The 13,023-nt window shown below is 42.0% G+C and overlaps 3 protein-coding genes across 3 annotated transcripts in view; 1 reads left to right on the forward strand and 2 right to left on the reverse strand.

Moving 5' to 3' along the window:
* The window catches only part of LOC119557594, a 46,351-nt gene that overhangs the window by 8,617 nt on the left and 24,711 nt on the right, over positions 1 to 13,023 (reverse strand). The window lies entirely within an intron of this gene.
* Positions 5,244 to 5,999, forward strand: LOC119557595. The gene has a single exon (XM_037870397.1). It carries the CDS (start codon positions 5,244 to 5,246, stop codon positions 5,997 to 5,999), a length of 756 nt encoding a protein of 251 aa, XP_037726325.1.
* On the reverse strand, positions 6,294 to 7,168 carry LOC119557599 (YTH domain-containing protein 1-like). Its single transcript, XM_037870400.1, has 2 exons — positions 7,081 to 7,168; positions 6,294 to 7,019 (listed from the first exon to the last, which is right to left on the reverse strand). Exon 2 carries the CDS (start codon positions 6,964 to 6,966, stop codon positions 6,442 to 6,444), a length of 525 nt encoding a protein of 174 aa, XP_037726328.1. The 5' UTR covers positions 6,967 to 7,019; positions 7,081 to 7,168; the 3' UTR covers positions 6,294 to 6,441.

Genomic DNA, 13,023 nt, shown 5'->3' on the forward strand with positions numbered 1-13,023 from the left:
GGGTTCTAGCACTTGGAAAAATGTGTTGCATACCCCAAAGGCGCAGTCGAGTAAAGCGAGATAAGGAAATAATGTAGGACCAACTTTAAGGGGAGTGGAATGGGGTATTCCTCTTACCACCAACAAAATCCCTTTAAAGCTGGCCAAAAAACTGCGATGGGGCACGTAAAGTGGCCATCGTAAAACGGGTCGCTGAAGAAGGGGGCGTGACGCTAAATGGAGAATGCTTAATTGTAGGGGGCGCTTTTAGTAACGGAAGCATTTGGGCTTTTGAGCACAACTGTACTTAAGTGATGCTTTAGTGGAGAGCCATCATCAGCTATCATTTGCGAACCCTTAAAGTGCACTATATATATCTTGGCAATGAATGTGGTTAAATGCAGATAAAGTTGGATTGGCAGCTTGGGAAGAGTTCTTGATAAACCTCCCTAGGAATAAGTCATTACTTTACCAAAACGATGTCTAACATTCTTAGATCAACAGAGATATTACAGTTCTATCAAATGGTAATTATATGATAATGTTTTCCTTTCATTAGGTATTATAATCTATTACAATTTCTTTTTAAAATTAGTATACAAATTTGTTACTGTACTTCCATTTCCAGTTTATTTACTTCACGGCCGCTCTGGACTTTTAGACTTGTCGTGGTCAAGGACTCGCGAGCACCTGGTCCTTTGGCTAAATGGTCCTGGGCAAATCCAGGATCCAGCTGCGATGGCATCAGGTGATCGGTGATTGCCGAAATTAGAGCCTAAGTAGTCTCGCCCATTTGCGGAACACATGTGGATCGATTGGATGGATGTCCAGTGCTGGGTTTCCGTGTTTCCCCCGGCTCAGTGCCGTCGAGAAATTCCCATAGGATGCGGAAATACCATCCAGGACACTATCAGCACATCGATGGGCAATTCCAAGCGTCCAGCGATTTTTCGTACACGACTTAACTTGACCCTGTCGCGGGATCAACAAGTGCGCTGCCATCGCATCGCGGCAATCATCATTATCATCGAGCTACGGATAGGAGAGTCCTCAGGAGGTACATAAGTGTATATTTCATAGATATCTTATCTACCTGCTCGATCTGGGCCTCAGCACGCGGTACGGTTTATGGCTTTATGGCCATGGCCAAGGAGTTGCCGGCGATACACGGAAAATGCGTTTCGTAAACAAAATTCGGCCTCCATTTGCCTTTTCCACTTTCACATTTTCACATCCCTCCCTCCCATCCTCCCTCCCTTAAGCCCGCCCGTTCATGATTTTTTGTGTTTTTTTTTCGATTGTTTATTTGTCACAAGCAAAAAAGAAGGAAAAACTGTATATGGTAAACAGAAATTGCATTGATGCTCCTTATCACAGATGTCCTGCGACCGCGAGAGTCCTGGAAACGGTCATGTCCTTGCCATTGTCTTGGTCCTCATCCTTCGCTTTTCCTTCTTTTTCTTTTTTTTTTTGTTTTCCACCCCGGCCAGCTGGCTCAATAAAAAACTATCCAAGCCAGAATTCAAGACAATTGCTTGGCTTGCACTTGTGCCAAAAGTTGCATTCAACTTCGTTGACTACGCCGGAAAAAATCGGGGGCATGTTGGACTTTATTGCAGGGCCATATTTTAGCTGTTATAACAGGTAAGTGCATTGTAGCTATTGTTATAATAATAAAAGGACCCTTGAACCACTCACAGAATATTAGGGAACAGCATAAGAGTTGGAATACCAAAGTTAGTAAACAATAAATATTGTATACAATTATTTTACAACAGTAGATATTATAATAGGGAGTAAGATGAGATACTGTAGAATTTTGCTATCATATCAATGGAGGCTATACGGTTTTATATGTCACAATTGGAAAATTAATTTTTCGAAGTGTGAACTTATTCCCTTTTAAATATCTTTTCTCTCTGTGCCCTTTAGTTATTTTATTTCAGTTTCGGTTTCAGTTCCATTGCAACGATTTGGGGTCCCCGGCACGTCTCCTACTTTTGCCCCTAAGTTCGGGCTGCCCCTCCGAAACCTTTGTGTCAATGGCATTTCAATTTCGTGGCCATTTCCTTGGGGCCTTCGTGCGGATTGCTCTTCATCCAGATCCAGTCAGTTCGCATTTAATGGCAACTCAACTGGACTCAGTCGAACTGGATTCTCGGACTCGGAGAATTGGGATTGCCTTGGCCCCCGGGCTTTGATTTCTGCCACAAAGTTGCGAATCTGTCCAAATGCTTGGAGTTCCATCCTCGATTCGATTGCTCCTTTGGCGCAAATAAAGTTTGCACACTGCATACGCGATTGATGCACTTCGTTGGATGGCCAAAATCCTCCGGGCTTGATTGTTATTTAAATGCAGTTGTAAAAGTTACGGACCATTTGCGTTAACTTCCCTCAAGTTTTGTTATTTAATTAAGGTGAAATGTGAAACTTTCTGGAAATACTTCACATGTGGTGGTGTAAGAAAACACATTAGGATGGAACTCCATAAAGTATATATGCGTATTTACGCAAGCAAGTACAGATGGCTGCAAAATAATAGTATAATATGTAACACTATCCAACAATAAAGGTACTAAATGCCATGTAAGCCTATTTAATTTCCTTTCTTATAATGATATACCACTTTGTTGCTTATTCGAATTTTAAATTATATTGAATGACACTCTGCTATTATTTTGAACACAGCTGTCATCAGTTTAAAGCAAATATAGCTACTTGAGTGAATTTTGTATGCAAAGCGATGAGGAAGTCGTGAGTTAGCTTTGCATCTTACTTAGCTAAATTGTCAAGGGTCATTCCTCATACGTGCCACTTCTCCATTTGGAATTTCTCTTTATCAGGCCCCCACCCGATCGAAGGATACATGTGTATACTACTCTCGAACCTATCCCCTGGTCTTACTAGCAACTCCTCAGATGCCATTTGCACAAGCTTAAGAGAACACAGAAAGAAAAGGGCAGTTATAAATTATAATACTCGAAAAATTTAACATACAACTTGTATTATTATATATAGATTAAAGATACAGATAAAATATGAATATTTTCTCTTGTTTTATATACATTGAAAGTATTTGTTTTCATTCTGCTTCTAAGGGATGTTTTTCTCTCAGTGAACTTCGACTTCCGTTTTCGCTCTTTCGCATCCAACATGGAGACCTCCCGAAATGTGGAACCGTCACGTGCAGCGAACAAATGCCGGAGTTACGTGACTGCCAAGCGGATGCGGATGCGGATGCGACTGCGGATGCGGATGAGGATGTGGATGCAGATTTCGATGCAGATACGGATCCAAGTTCGCTAAACAAACGAGTGAGCGAGACGGGCAGAAAGGGCGGGAAACTCCGCCGAGGAAAATGTAGAAAAGGCGAGGAAATTCCGCTGCGCGTTTTCCCAGCCGAGAAATGCGGGAATTTCAACGATTGCGTGTGAAAATGCAACAAGAAACCAAAACAGCAAACACCAAATTCGCGATAGTCAAATGAGGCCTGAGGTTGGCCAGTTGTTCGGCTGTTCAGTTGGCCGGGAACAAAAGCCAAGTTGGTTCCCCGTAAAGCCGAAAGGAGAACCCGTAGGTTATTAGAAATGCCATGGGTATTCGTATTCGAATCCGGAGACCCCAAAGGAGGCGGCGATTATCACGTGCCACAGCAGTTGCATTCCGTTCTAGGGATACACTCGTAATATAGGGGCACGAGCCCATCGATAAGGCGACTAAGTTGCAGATCTTAGGGGTTCGGGGTTCAGGGTTCAGGGTCTTGAAGGCAGGCGGGCTGTCGGTACTGCCTAGCTGTACTTTACAAATATTAGATAACTTATTGAAAAACTGCTTAAATAAAGTAGTTGTAGCCAGTATTAAACTTAATATAATAATATTATTGGTCAATAAGTTTATCGCCTTTTATTAATATATTAACTTTAAGGACATTTTGAAAGAACAGTTTAGTTTTGAGTGCTTTTTTTTTTGATAAGTATGCATTTCTTTTAAATTTAAAAAGTATTTTGCTATCTTCGTGGCCTTTTAATAATATTTTATGAATTTTAAAGGGTTACTACTTATAAATCAAGAGAATGGATCTTGTTCAAACAAGTTTAATAAACCCACTATGAGTTCATTTATTGATAGAAAGTTCTAGTGATTTTTTGGGACTTGGCAACATTGCTTTCCGACCTATTTAATGACCAAAATGTCAGGTGGTTTTAATCAATTAAATGCGAACGTGTGAAACATTCTGGGGTGCCACTTGTCAGGGTCAATTCGGTCTCATTTATGCCCCATTTCGAGTGGCAATGGCCATTCATTGGCCATCGTCATTGCCAACACTTCATTGAGCGCAAATCAAGCGCGAAATAATTTGCCAATTTCAATTCTCCATTTTCCCAATGTCATTTCACATTTGCAATGACGATGGGAATGACGATGCCTATTTCGATTTCGTTTAACCTTGAGCTATAGAGTCCAAGAATGGGAGAGCTGTTCCATTGAGGAGTTTTCGCCCGAAATAGATCGAAGTCGGTGCAGCTGGTCTCTGTTATTTAGTATTCCGTATTTGGTTATTGCTTTCTGGTTTTTGATTTGGCCAGGAAAAGGTCCTGTCCCGCTGATTCGAGACTTGTGGCCGGCGTCAACGGCGTTCCGAGGACTGCGCCACGGCGTTTACACAACAATTGGCCAAGGAAAGGACGAAGGATCTGGCCAAAAACAAAGGCACAAGGCCACCGACCAAAATGACTGACACGATGGTCAGTACATCAGCGTAATATATCTTCTGAGCCATAACTCATAGCACTGCAGCACTATATATAATATATATGACAAGGCAGATAAAAACCGAAAAGGGTTAAGGCTAGAAAAATATTAAAAATAAGAAGGCAGCAAGGAGTACGAACAGGCATTACCAGAGACCATCCTTAACTCGTTGGCCAGATCGAAAGTGCTCGAATCAAGGACATTTTTCCGGCAGGATCTCAGGTACTGGCATCCACCGTGTTTTTGGCCAAATTGCCGGGCCATAAAGTACCGCGTATTTTCATGAAATCCCGTTCGCGGATTAGGCCAGAAGATATCTGACAGCCTAATCAGGTAGCTGGCCTGGCGATGGTATAGGTAATTCCTGGAACCGCTGGATCCGAAGTTACCTGCTGGCCGAGTATATAAATCCTGCGGGTTTATGGCCAAGCCAAACAGTTGACAAGGAATTGTCAAGCGAACAACATCTTACCAGAGTTACCCAAAATATTGTATAAAGCAAAACGTAGATCATGGGTTGTTGTGCGAGCAATCTGAAACTGAAGGAGCTGAACCTCAACAGCAGTATCTATTTGGCAGCTGGAGGATCGGGAAGTCGCTCCTTGAAGCGGTTGTATAGCAGCCGGAACAGCAGCGGAGTGGGCAGCAGCTCATCCTCGTCGAAGAACTCCTCCAGCCGCAGCATTTGGAGCCGATCAAGCCAGCCTATCTGCGATGACTTTGCCGAGCAGCCCCAGCTGGACAAGTCCTGTGGCTACTACACCTGCAGCAGTGCCAACTCGTCGCCCAGGAAGCACCAGGAGGATGGCGATGAGGAGGAGGAGGAGGAGGAAGAGGTACTGATGCGCACCCAGGACATGAGCGAGGCCTCCCAGTCCCGCGAATCCATGGAATCCCCTCCGATGGTCGGCAATCTGGAGTGGGAGATGTACATGATGCAGCAGGCGCAGCGCATCATGCCCAAGACCTCGTCGCCCATCAGCCAGAGGAGGGGCAATGGCCACATTCCGGCCTCGTCCTACCAGAAGTGGCGGAACTATCTGCAATCCACGCCCGCACACATGCTGCACAACGTCACCCACATCCCGGAGGCCATTGCCGGCCACTTTTGCCCCACTGGCTTCCCGGGCTTCAGCGATCTCGAGGAAATGGAGAGCGCGGCCAAGCGGTTCAAGGTGGATCTGGCGGAAGAGCCACTGGAGGAGCCGCTGTACACCACCTACCAGCTGCTGGCTGGCCACACGCACACCATATCCACAGATCTGTGAATAGGAAGCCTCCCCTCCGCTCCCCACCCCACCCCTTCAATCACACCATCTCCGCTTGGTTCGGAGTGGTTCGGCGATTGATGGACCCATTGACGTAATCCCCGGCGAGGACTGGCAACAGGTGTGCCAGCTGTCAAACAGTTGGGCAAATACTCATTCCACCCCTTCGGCGATTCCATTGCCCAGCAATGGCCATCGCATACGCACGATTTTACAAAAATTCACACTTTTTTTTTACTGTATATCATACAACCTAGATTTAAGGACAGGACAATTAATTTGTACGATTGCTAATTAAATCGGGCTCCAAAATATATTTTATAAAACACAATAGAATTTTGAACTTTTACACTTATCGGGTCCACATCACGGTCAAAAGACTGCGAGTCCAGTGTTGTACCAGTTGTGTGGGTTACTCGGTTTAAATTTATAGAACTTAAATTTAAGCATCCTCCTCCTCCTCCTCCTCCTCCTCATCTTCATCTTCATCTTCCTCCTCCTCCTGCTCCTCCGACTCATCCTCATCCTCATCGACAGCCTCACCCTGATCCTGATCGTCATGCTCAGCATCATACATCTCCACATCCTGATTGGCATACTCATCATCCCACATCTCCACATCCTGATTCCACTCAACATTCACCTCCGCGTTCCGATCGTGATACTCATTCTCATCTGCATTATAATTATTGCAATCATTACAATCGGGTTTGCAGGACGGGCAAAAGAATTTAGCGCGAATGTAAGAACTGTACGGAAAATCTGTGTTTATAAAGACGGGGTTGCTTGAGCCATATAGAATGCGATCAATGCAATTCGCATCGAGAATGCGTCGGATTTCACGGATCTTTCTCTTTATAATCTCAATGGGTTTGCCACGATGTACGATTTTCGGAACAGGCTTCTCTCTTCGGCTGCGCCTGTCCCTGTGAACGGTCTTCTTTGCTGATGGAAGAGCTCTCCCCATTTCAAATGTTGTGTTGGTTACGTCTAATAAAATTTGGTGAATTCAAAGAAAAACTTCGAGATAAAAAAGTATTAGAAATTTCAGTTTGCTACCGACTTTTTTACTTGTTTTTACCTGATGTGTGTCCTAAAGATGTAAAAAATGTACTGATTATAAAACCAGTCTGGCTTCTCCAGCCTGACAGGAATCAAGAGAGGTTACTTCGATCTAGTTTCAAATTTAAGGGGTTACTACGATTTTGTAATATATTTTATTTCGTTTGTATTATAAGATTGCAAGAGTAAATGAACAAAAAATATTTCACGGAAAAGTCGGTGAGATTGTTATCCCAGGTCGTTAACTGATAGAAACAGTTAGTCTTTTAGGAGAACTAAGTTACGATTGAAAATCCGCGAAAAAAACGAGTTCTTTTGACTAAAATCTGAAACCCATTTTTCGCCCTAAAAAAGTCAGTATTTTGGCTGCCATATTGCAAATAATTGTCAGAATGGAGAATGGCATACCTCGTTGAGCTCGTGGATTGATTTCCAATCCAATGGCATTCCCATCTTGAAAATTTTTATTTTGGCCATTTTTCGCAAAAAAACATGATGTAACCCCTTACAAAAATGCTAAATTTGGTCAAAAAATAAATTTTCCTAAATGTTACGGGGATCGTTGGCATATGCTGCAAGCTGCTCAAAACAGTCGGTCTTATAGCTGTACGGCTTGATTTGCCTGAATTACGATTAAAAAACCTCGAAAAAACGAGTTTATTGACTAAAATCGGAAACCCATTTTTCGCCCTAAAAAAGTCAGAGTTTTGGCTGTCATATTGCAAAAAAGGGTCAGAATGAAGAATGTGAGATATGACATTCTTCATTCTTGAGCTTGTGGCTTAATTTTCAATACAATGGCATTCCAACCTGTACAATTTTTAATTTGGCCATTTTTCGCAAAAAAAACATGATGTAACCCCTTCTGAAAAATGCTAAATTTGGTCAAAAAATAAATTTTCCTAATTATGATAGGGATCGTTTGCATATGTTGCAAGCTGTTCAAAACAGTCGTTCCTATAGCTGTACGCCTAGATTTGCCTAAATTACGATTGAAAAACCATATATGTTGCTCTAAAAACTCCGTTTTTAGGGCTGCCATAACGCAATAAAATAGCCAGTGATTGAATTTCGAACAATTTTTTTAATTTTTTCGGGCAACATTCTGATTTTTCAAAGTATCAGGGAAAGCACGCTATTCAAATTGTATAATATATGGCTTTAAAAACGAAATATCCTAGCAATACTTAAATACCCAATTTCGATTGGCACTAATTGTTCTCATTTTGAAAGCAAATGTTTTTCCTAATGTGTTTTTAGAGCTCGTCAAATAATTTCTCCCCACATAACTCATATTTCCACAACTTTCCGCCCAGCCCATTAACTGATGGCCGGCCACAAAATGTTTTGATTGGGCTTTGATAATACAAAATTCAACAGCCGCCGCAAACCGCACAGAATGGCGAAAAGCTGGAAAAGTTCGGGGCTCATTCCAAATTCAAATCGGTGGAAAGAACTAGTAGCCTGTTGCCCGTAATTACGCGGATAAATGTGCATTAATTAGTGCAGCCCAGCTGAAGGCAATTGAAATTGGAATGGAAATGGAAATATTTAAAACGAACCCAGAGATGGGCAAAAATGGATTATGGATTGCGGCTTTGTAATTACAATATTTGCATTTGTAATTAGTGTAACACTAGGGGAACCTACTATTTTACCATACCCTTTCTTTGCTGGGAATTTCCTTTTTTAGGTAAGTATACATAAATATAAAATCCTAAAAATCAGCAGGAATAAAACGTAAAATCCATACTTCAAATGGGCTCTGGAATATAAACAAGAAATCAGTTTTGTTATTATTTCTCCCTCTCTAGAAATCCGATAGCCCCGCCGTGTTTACAGGGTATCGGTTGGCAGTATCGATTTTAGTGGCTTGTCAAGTGTCTGGGTGCCCACTTAAGTACCCCCGCCACCCCATCGCACCTCAAGTTGCCGCATTTTCCTGACATTTTCCCGCTCCTTGGACTCCTCGGACAATGTAGAAAGAGACGGCACCACTGTGAAAGGGGCCGGGTGAAAGAGACGGGGTTACCCAAGTAGTTTAGCTTGCATCGGTGAGTTGCCATAATTGGTGCGGACTCTCGATTGTTCCCGCAATCAGTCAATCATTCAATCAATCAATGACTTCGACCACTATGCACTATAATTTTAGACGGCGAAAGAGAGGGGTATATTGGGGCAGAAAGAGACGGGGAATCGCACCTCATTGCTAGGTGAAAAGGTGGCCAACAAGTGCCATGATGATTATTGCGAAACTTTTCCTCCCACCAGCGAAACTTTTCGCCAGGGACAACATATGGTAACTGGGAAAATTGTGAAGAATAAAAAAAAAAAGGGAAAAGAGCCGGGTTAACATTAAAGGCGCGTTGAAGTGTCAGAATTTTCTTTATTTAATGCAGGCCAACTTTTGCGCCGTCTGACTTCCATGAGCTGCACATAAAAATGATGTAGAATTATTAAGTTTTTCCGTTTGGCCTTTTGGCTGCCATAAAGAACAAGTGGGGCCAAAAAAAAAAGGATGGAAAAATCCTGCCCCAAGGGCTCTCTTTCCCCATCTCTTTCACTCCGCCCATCTGGCGGAATAATAAATAGTAAATGGTGTTATTTTATAGGGAATTTATGCGCAGCAAAACTGCAAAGATGAGAGCTCTATTCTTTTGTGCGGAAAATTAAAAAAAAAATACTTATTATATATTTGGATTTTATCAATTAGAAAAATAGGAATAAAGGGCAGTTATAAATACAAAGTCATTCAAATTATTAGGCAGCCAGAAAAATATTTTGAAACAGATAGAAAAAGAATTTGGAGACGAGCATTTGCCAGTCACTTCCGGGCACCTTTTTCCACCCATTAAATCCAGAACATCGTGACCTAACCCCTGTCCAGCCCAGGTCCATGAAATATGCAAGCTGACATTGACCCTGGAACCCGGCACAATTCCTGCCCATTCCAATGCCGATTACGATTCCCCTGAACTTTTCAACTCTCGAGACAAACTTTAAAGTGTCAAACTGTTAGCATGCAACCAAGTGGGGAGAAAAGAGCAAAATACCCGGGTTAAATCAAACTATTCAGGGCCGGCAACAAGGCGTATACATAATTTAAGAGCCACTACGCTAACACAGAAAGAAAAACAAGACAATATTGGCTCCCTGTTTGCACACAAACTTTTTGATATTAAAGTATAAGTCGCAACTTTTTACCAGCAAGTCGCTTTAATCGGGTCAGTTTTATGAGCCATTGGGGAGTTTACTTTTGAGGCTTGTTTGTAATACGTATATGATATGAATGTTGGAATTTTATATATATATGATATGATATGAGTAGATGATCCATTAAAATATAAAACACAGAAAAAAATACGTACAGCTTTCTGAAATATTTAGAGGAAGAGAGCAAAAGCAAGATGGTAAACATATCATAGTGATACTTTTTGTTTCCATTCAGATGTTATATTAACTATCATCAAAATTATCATAATATCATAGCGTTTTTTTTTCTCTGTGTAGAGTTTGAGAATCAAAGTAGTAAGCCTTGCAATTTTAAATATTAATGTGAAAATTAAAAAAAATCTAGAAGTCTCTCGAAATTGTGTAAGTGCTTGCTATAGAAACCCACCGATTTTGGTGATTTTTCTCGCCGTGTGTCCTGTGGGAAGGATAAGGCTAAGGACGAGGTGCGGCGAAAGCCGAGGGACTTTGCTGCCGTTTGACAGCCGCAAGTGTTTGGCTGACTCCAACGCGACACTTGAGTCCAGGACGCGGACTCGGAACTCGAGTGGCGGACAAAGCAAAGTGGTCCGGAAAAAACAAAAGGCGCGAGGCTGAACGGGAGCAAACTCAAGTGGTTCGCGGTCCTTTCCGAGATGATCTGGCCCAGATTTCGAGTTCCTAAAGCCCCGTTTTGGTAAGCCGGTGACAATCGGCAATCCGCTCTAATTACAATCTGGCCACAATTGAGGATTGCCCGCGTTGCGTGTTGCAAGTTGCTGGATGGTAGATGGTAGATGGTAGTCCATTCAATCCACACATTCAATTGAAATCCCTTCCAGATTTGCCTAATCGGCTGCCCCTTGACCCTTCCCCCCGCCAGTCGCGTGCTCTGCGGTGTGAAATCTGGCCAAAGATTACCGCGGATCTGCGCGGATGTGCCACACATACAGACATTCAAATATACCTAACAATTTTTGCTCTATGGCCTTTGGCCTATGGCTCACATATATGTATGTGTCTGTATAGGGATCAAGTGGCCAGATTAGGCATTCCGTGGAGGAGGGGGAGGTGGAGAGTGGGCGGTGGGCGGGGGTTAAGTCCTTGTAAATCCATCGGCGGGATTAGGACATCTTGCGGTTTTAATGCCAGCCAGCCAGCCAAAAACCAGCCTGCAGCTGTGGCCATCTAAGCCACATTTAAGCCATTTAGAGACGCTGATGAATTTATGGAACGTCCTACTCGGTGGTTCTGTCACACTCAGAGCTGCTCTTTTTGGGCCCGGTATACCCTATGGCATAGGGTACTTATAATTTAAGACATGCTATGCAATAAGTTCTGCCCATCTTGAGTATATCTTCATTATTAATACACCCATTATAAGAACTTGTAAGATTATATTTCGGATTTATGGATCTTATTTCTTAGGTATCCAAAAGTATGTAATAGCAAACCAAATTGGTTAATTTAATTTATATTTTAAGTTTTAGCCAGTCTTGAGTGTGTCTTGATCATAATAGTTCCATTTGAATTTATAAAAATATATTTATATCAGGTCCTTGAGATGTAAGGTCTTTGTTTTTCGCGAGTGCCCAAAAGTATGCAATGGTCAAATGAAAATTTTGCTTTTCTCATTGCCTACATTCAAGCTGTTTAACTACATCTACCTTTCCAAACTCAATGATAAGTCGTAATAAAACACCCAAGGGTAAGTCAGAATTCGACCTACGAAACAAAGCTTTTCTTTTTTATTGATTTTCCCCATGTGTGTGTGTTGTGAAGAAGAAAATCAAGGGAGGATTGGGAACAGGAACAGGGAATTTGATGCGTGCCAGTGCCAGCATCAAAACTCCAGTGGAGATTGGGATTGGGGGATCGGTGGATTGGATGGGGGAAACGGAATGGATGGACACGGCCATCGTTCACTGATGGATAGTTCCATTGATTGGAGCTGGCTGCAGAGTTGCCACCCTCGAAATTGAAAACCAAGTAAAACAAACAAAAATACATTTTACGTCTCCCTTTTATTTTTGTGCTTAAACAAACTCAATTATGAAAAGCGAAATGTTAGTTTGAAGTAGGAAAGGCGATGCCCATGATACCCATTAAATTATTAAGAATATAAGTTATCGGAGGGGTCATTTTGGAAAATTTACAAATGAAAAAAATTGATTAAAATTGATTGCAATAAGATTGGTGTCTGAAACAATGTATAATACTATATGTATATCATTATAAAACATATTTTATTTTTTATTAATACTCCTGCAATAACTAAAGGGTATCCCTCATTTGTAACAAACGGGAATGGGGAGTTTCCCCAAACAGCTGAAAAAGGGACGCTGGTATCGGGCGGAAAATTAGGGGACCAGCGCAAAAATTGTAAACAAAAGACCCATCCATACTTTCGTGTGGGGAGTGTGTCAAAATCACATTAGATGCTGTTAACTTTTGTCAGTGACTGTGTTTGGTTGGCTCGCATTCTTTTTTGGTCAATTTGTTTGTTTACCCACAAATTGATTGATTGCTATTGATGCCTGATTTGTCCTTAACCCTCACGCACAGTGTCCTTGCCCTTATCCTTTTGGACTCTATATGGTTTTTCTTCCTCTTCCGCGTTTCGCTCTGCCGAGATTTGTGGTCATCCCAAATGGCTTTCTGTGGCCCAACAAATTACAGAAGACAAAGTTAACTGGGCGATGGTGTTGGGGGTCTGTGTGTGGGTGATTGAGTATATAAGTGTTATTAACTT

The sequence above is a fragment of the Drosophila subpulchrella genome, chromosome X (genome assembly GCF_014743375.2).
Source record: "Drosophila subpulchrella strain 33 F10 #4 breed RU33 chromosome X, RU_Dsub_v1.1 Primary Assembly, whole genome shotgun sequence".
Lineage (NCBI taxonomy): Eukaryota > Metazoa > Arthropoda > Insecta > Diptera > Drosophilidae > Drosophila > Drosophila subpulchrella.

What these genes read in the sequence shown, in the direction of transcription:
- LOC119557599 (XM_037870400.1), bottom strand. Translation starts at nt 6,966, where the DNA reads ATGGGGAGAGCTCTTCCATCAGCAAAGAAGACCGTTCACAGGGACAGG.
- LOC119557595 (XM_037870397.1), top strand. Translation starts at nt 5,244, where the DNA reads ATGGGTTGTTGTGCGAGCAATCTGAAACTGAAGGAGCTGAACCTCAAC.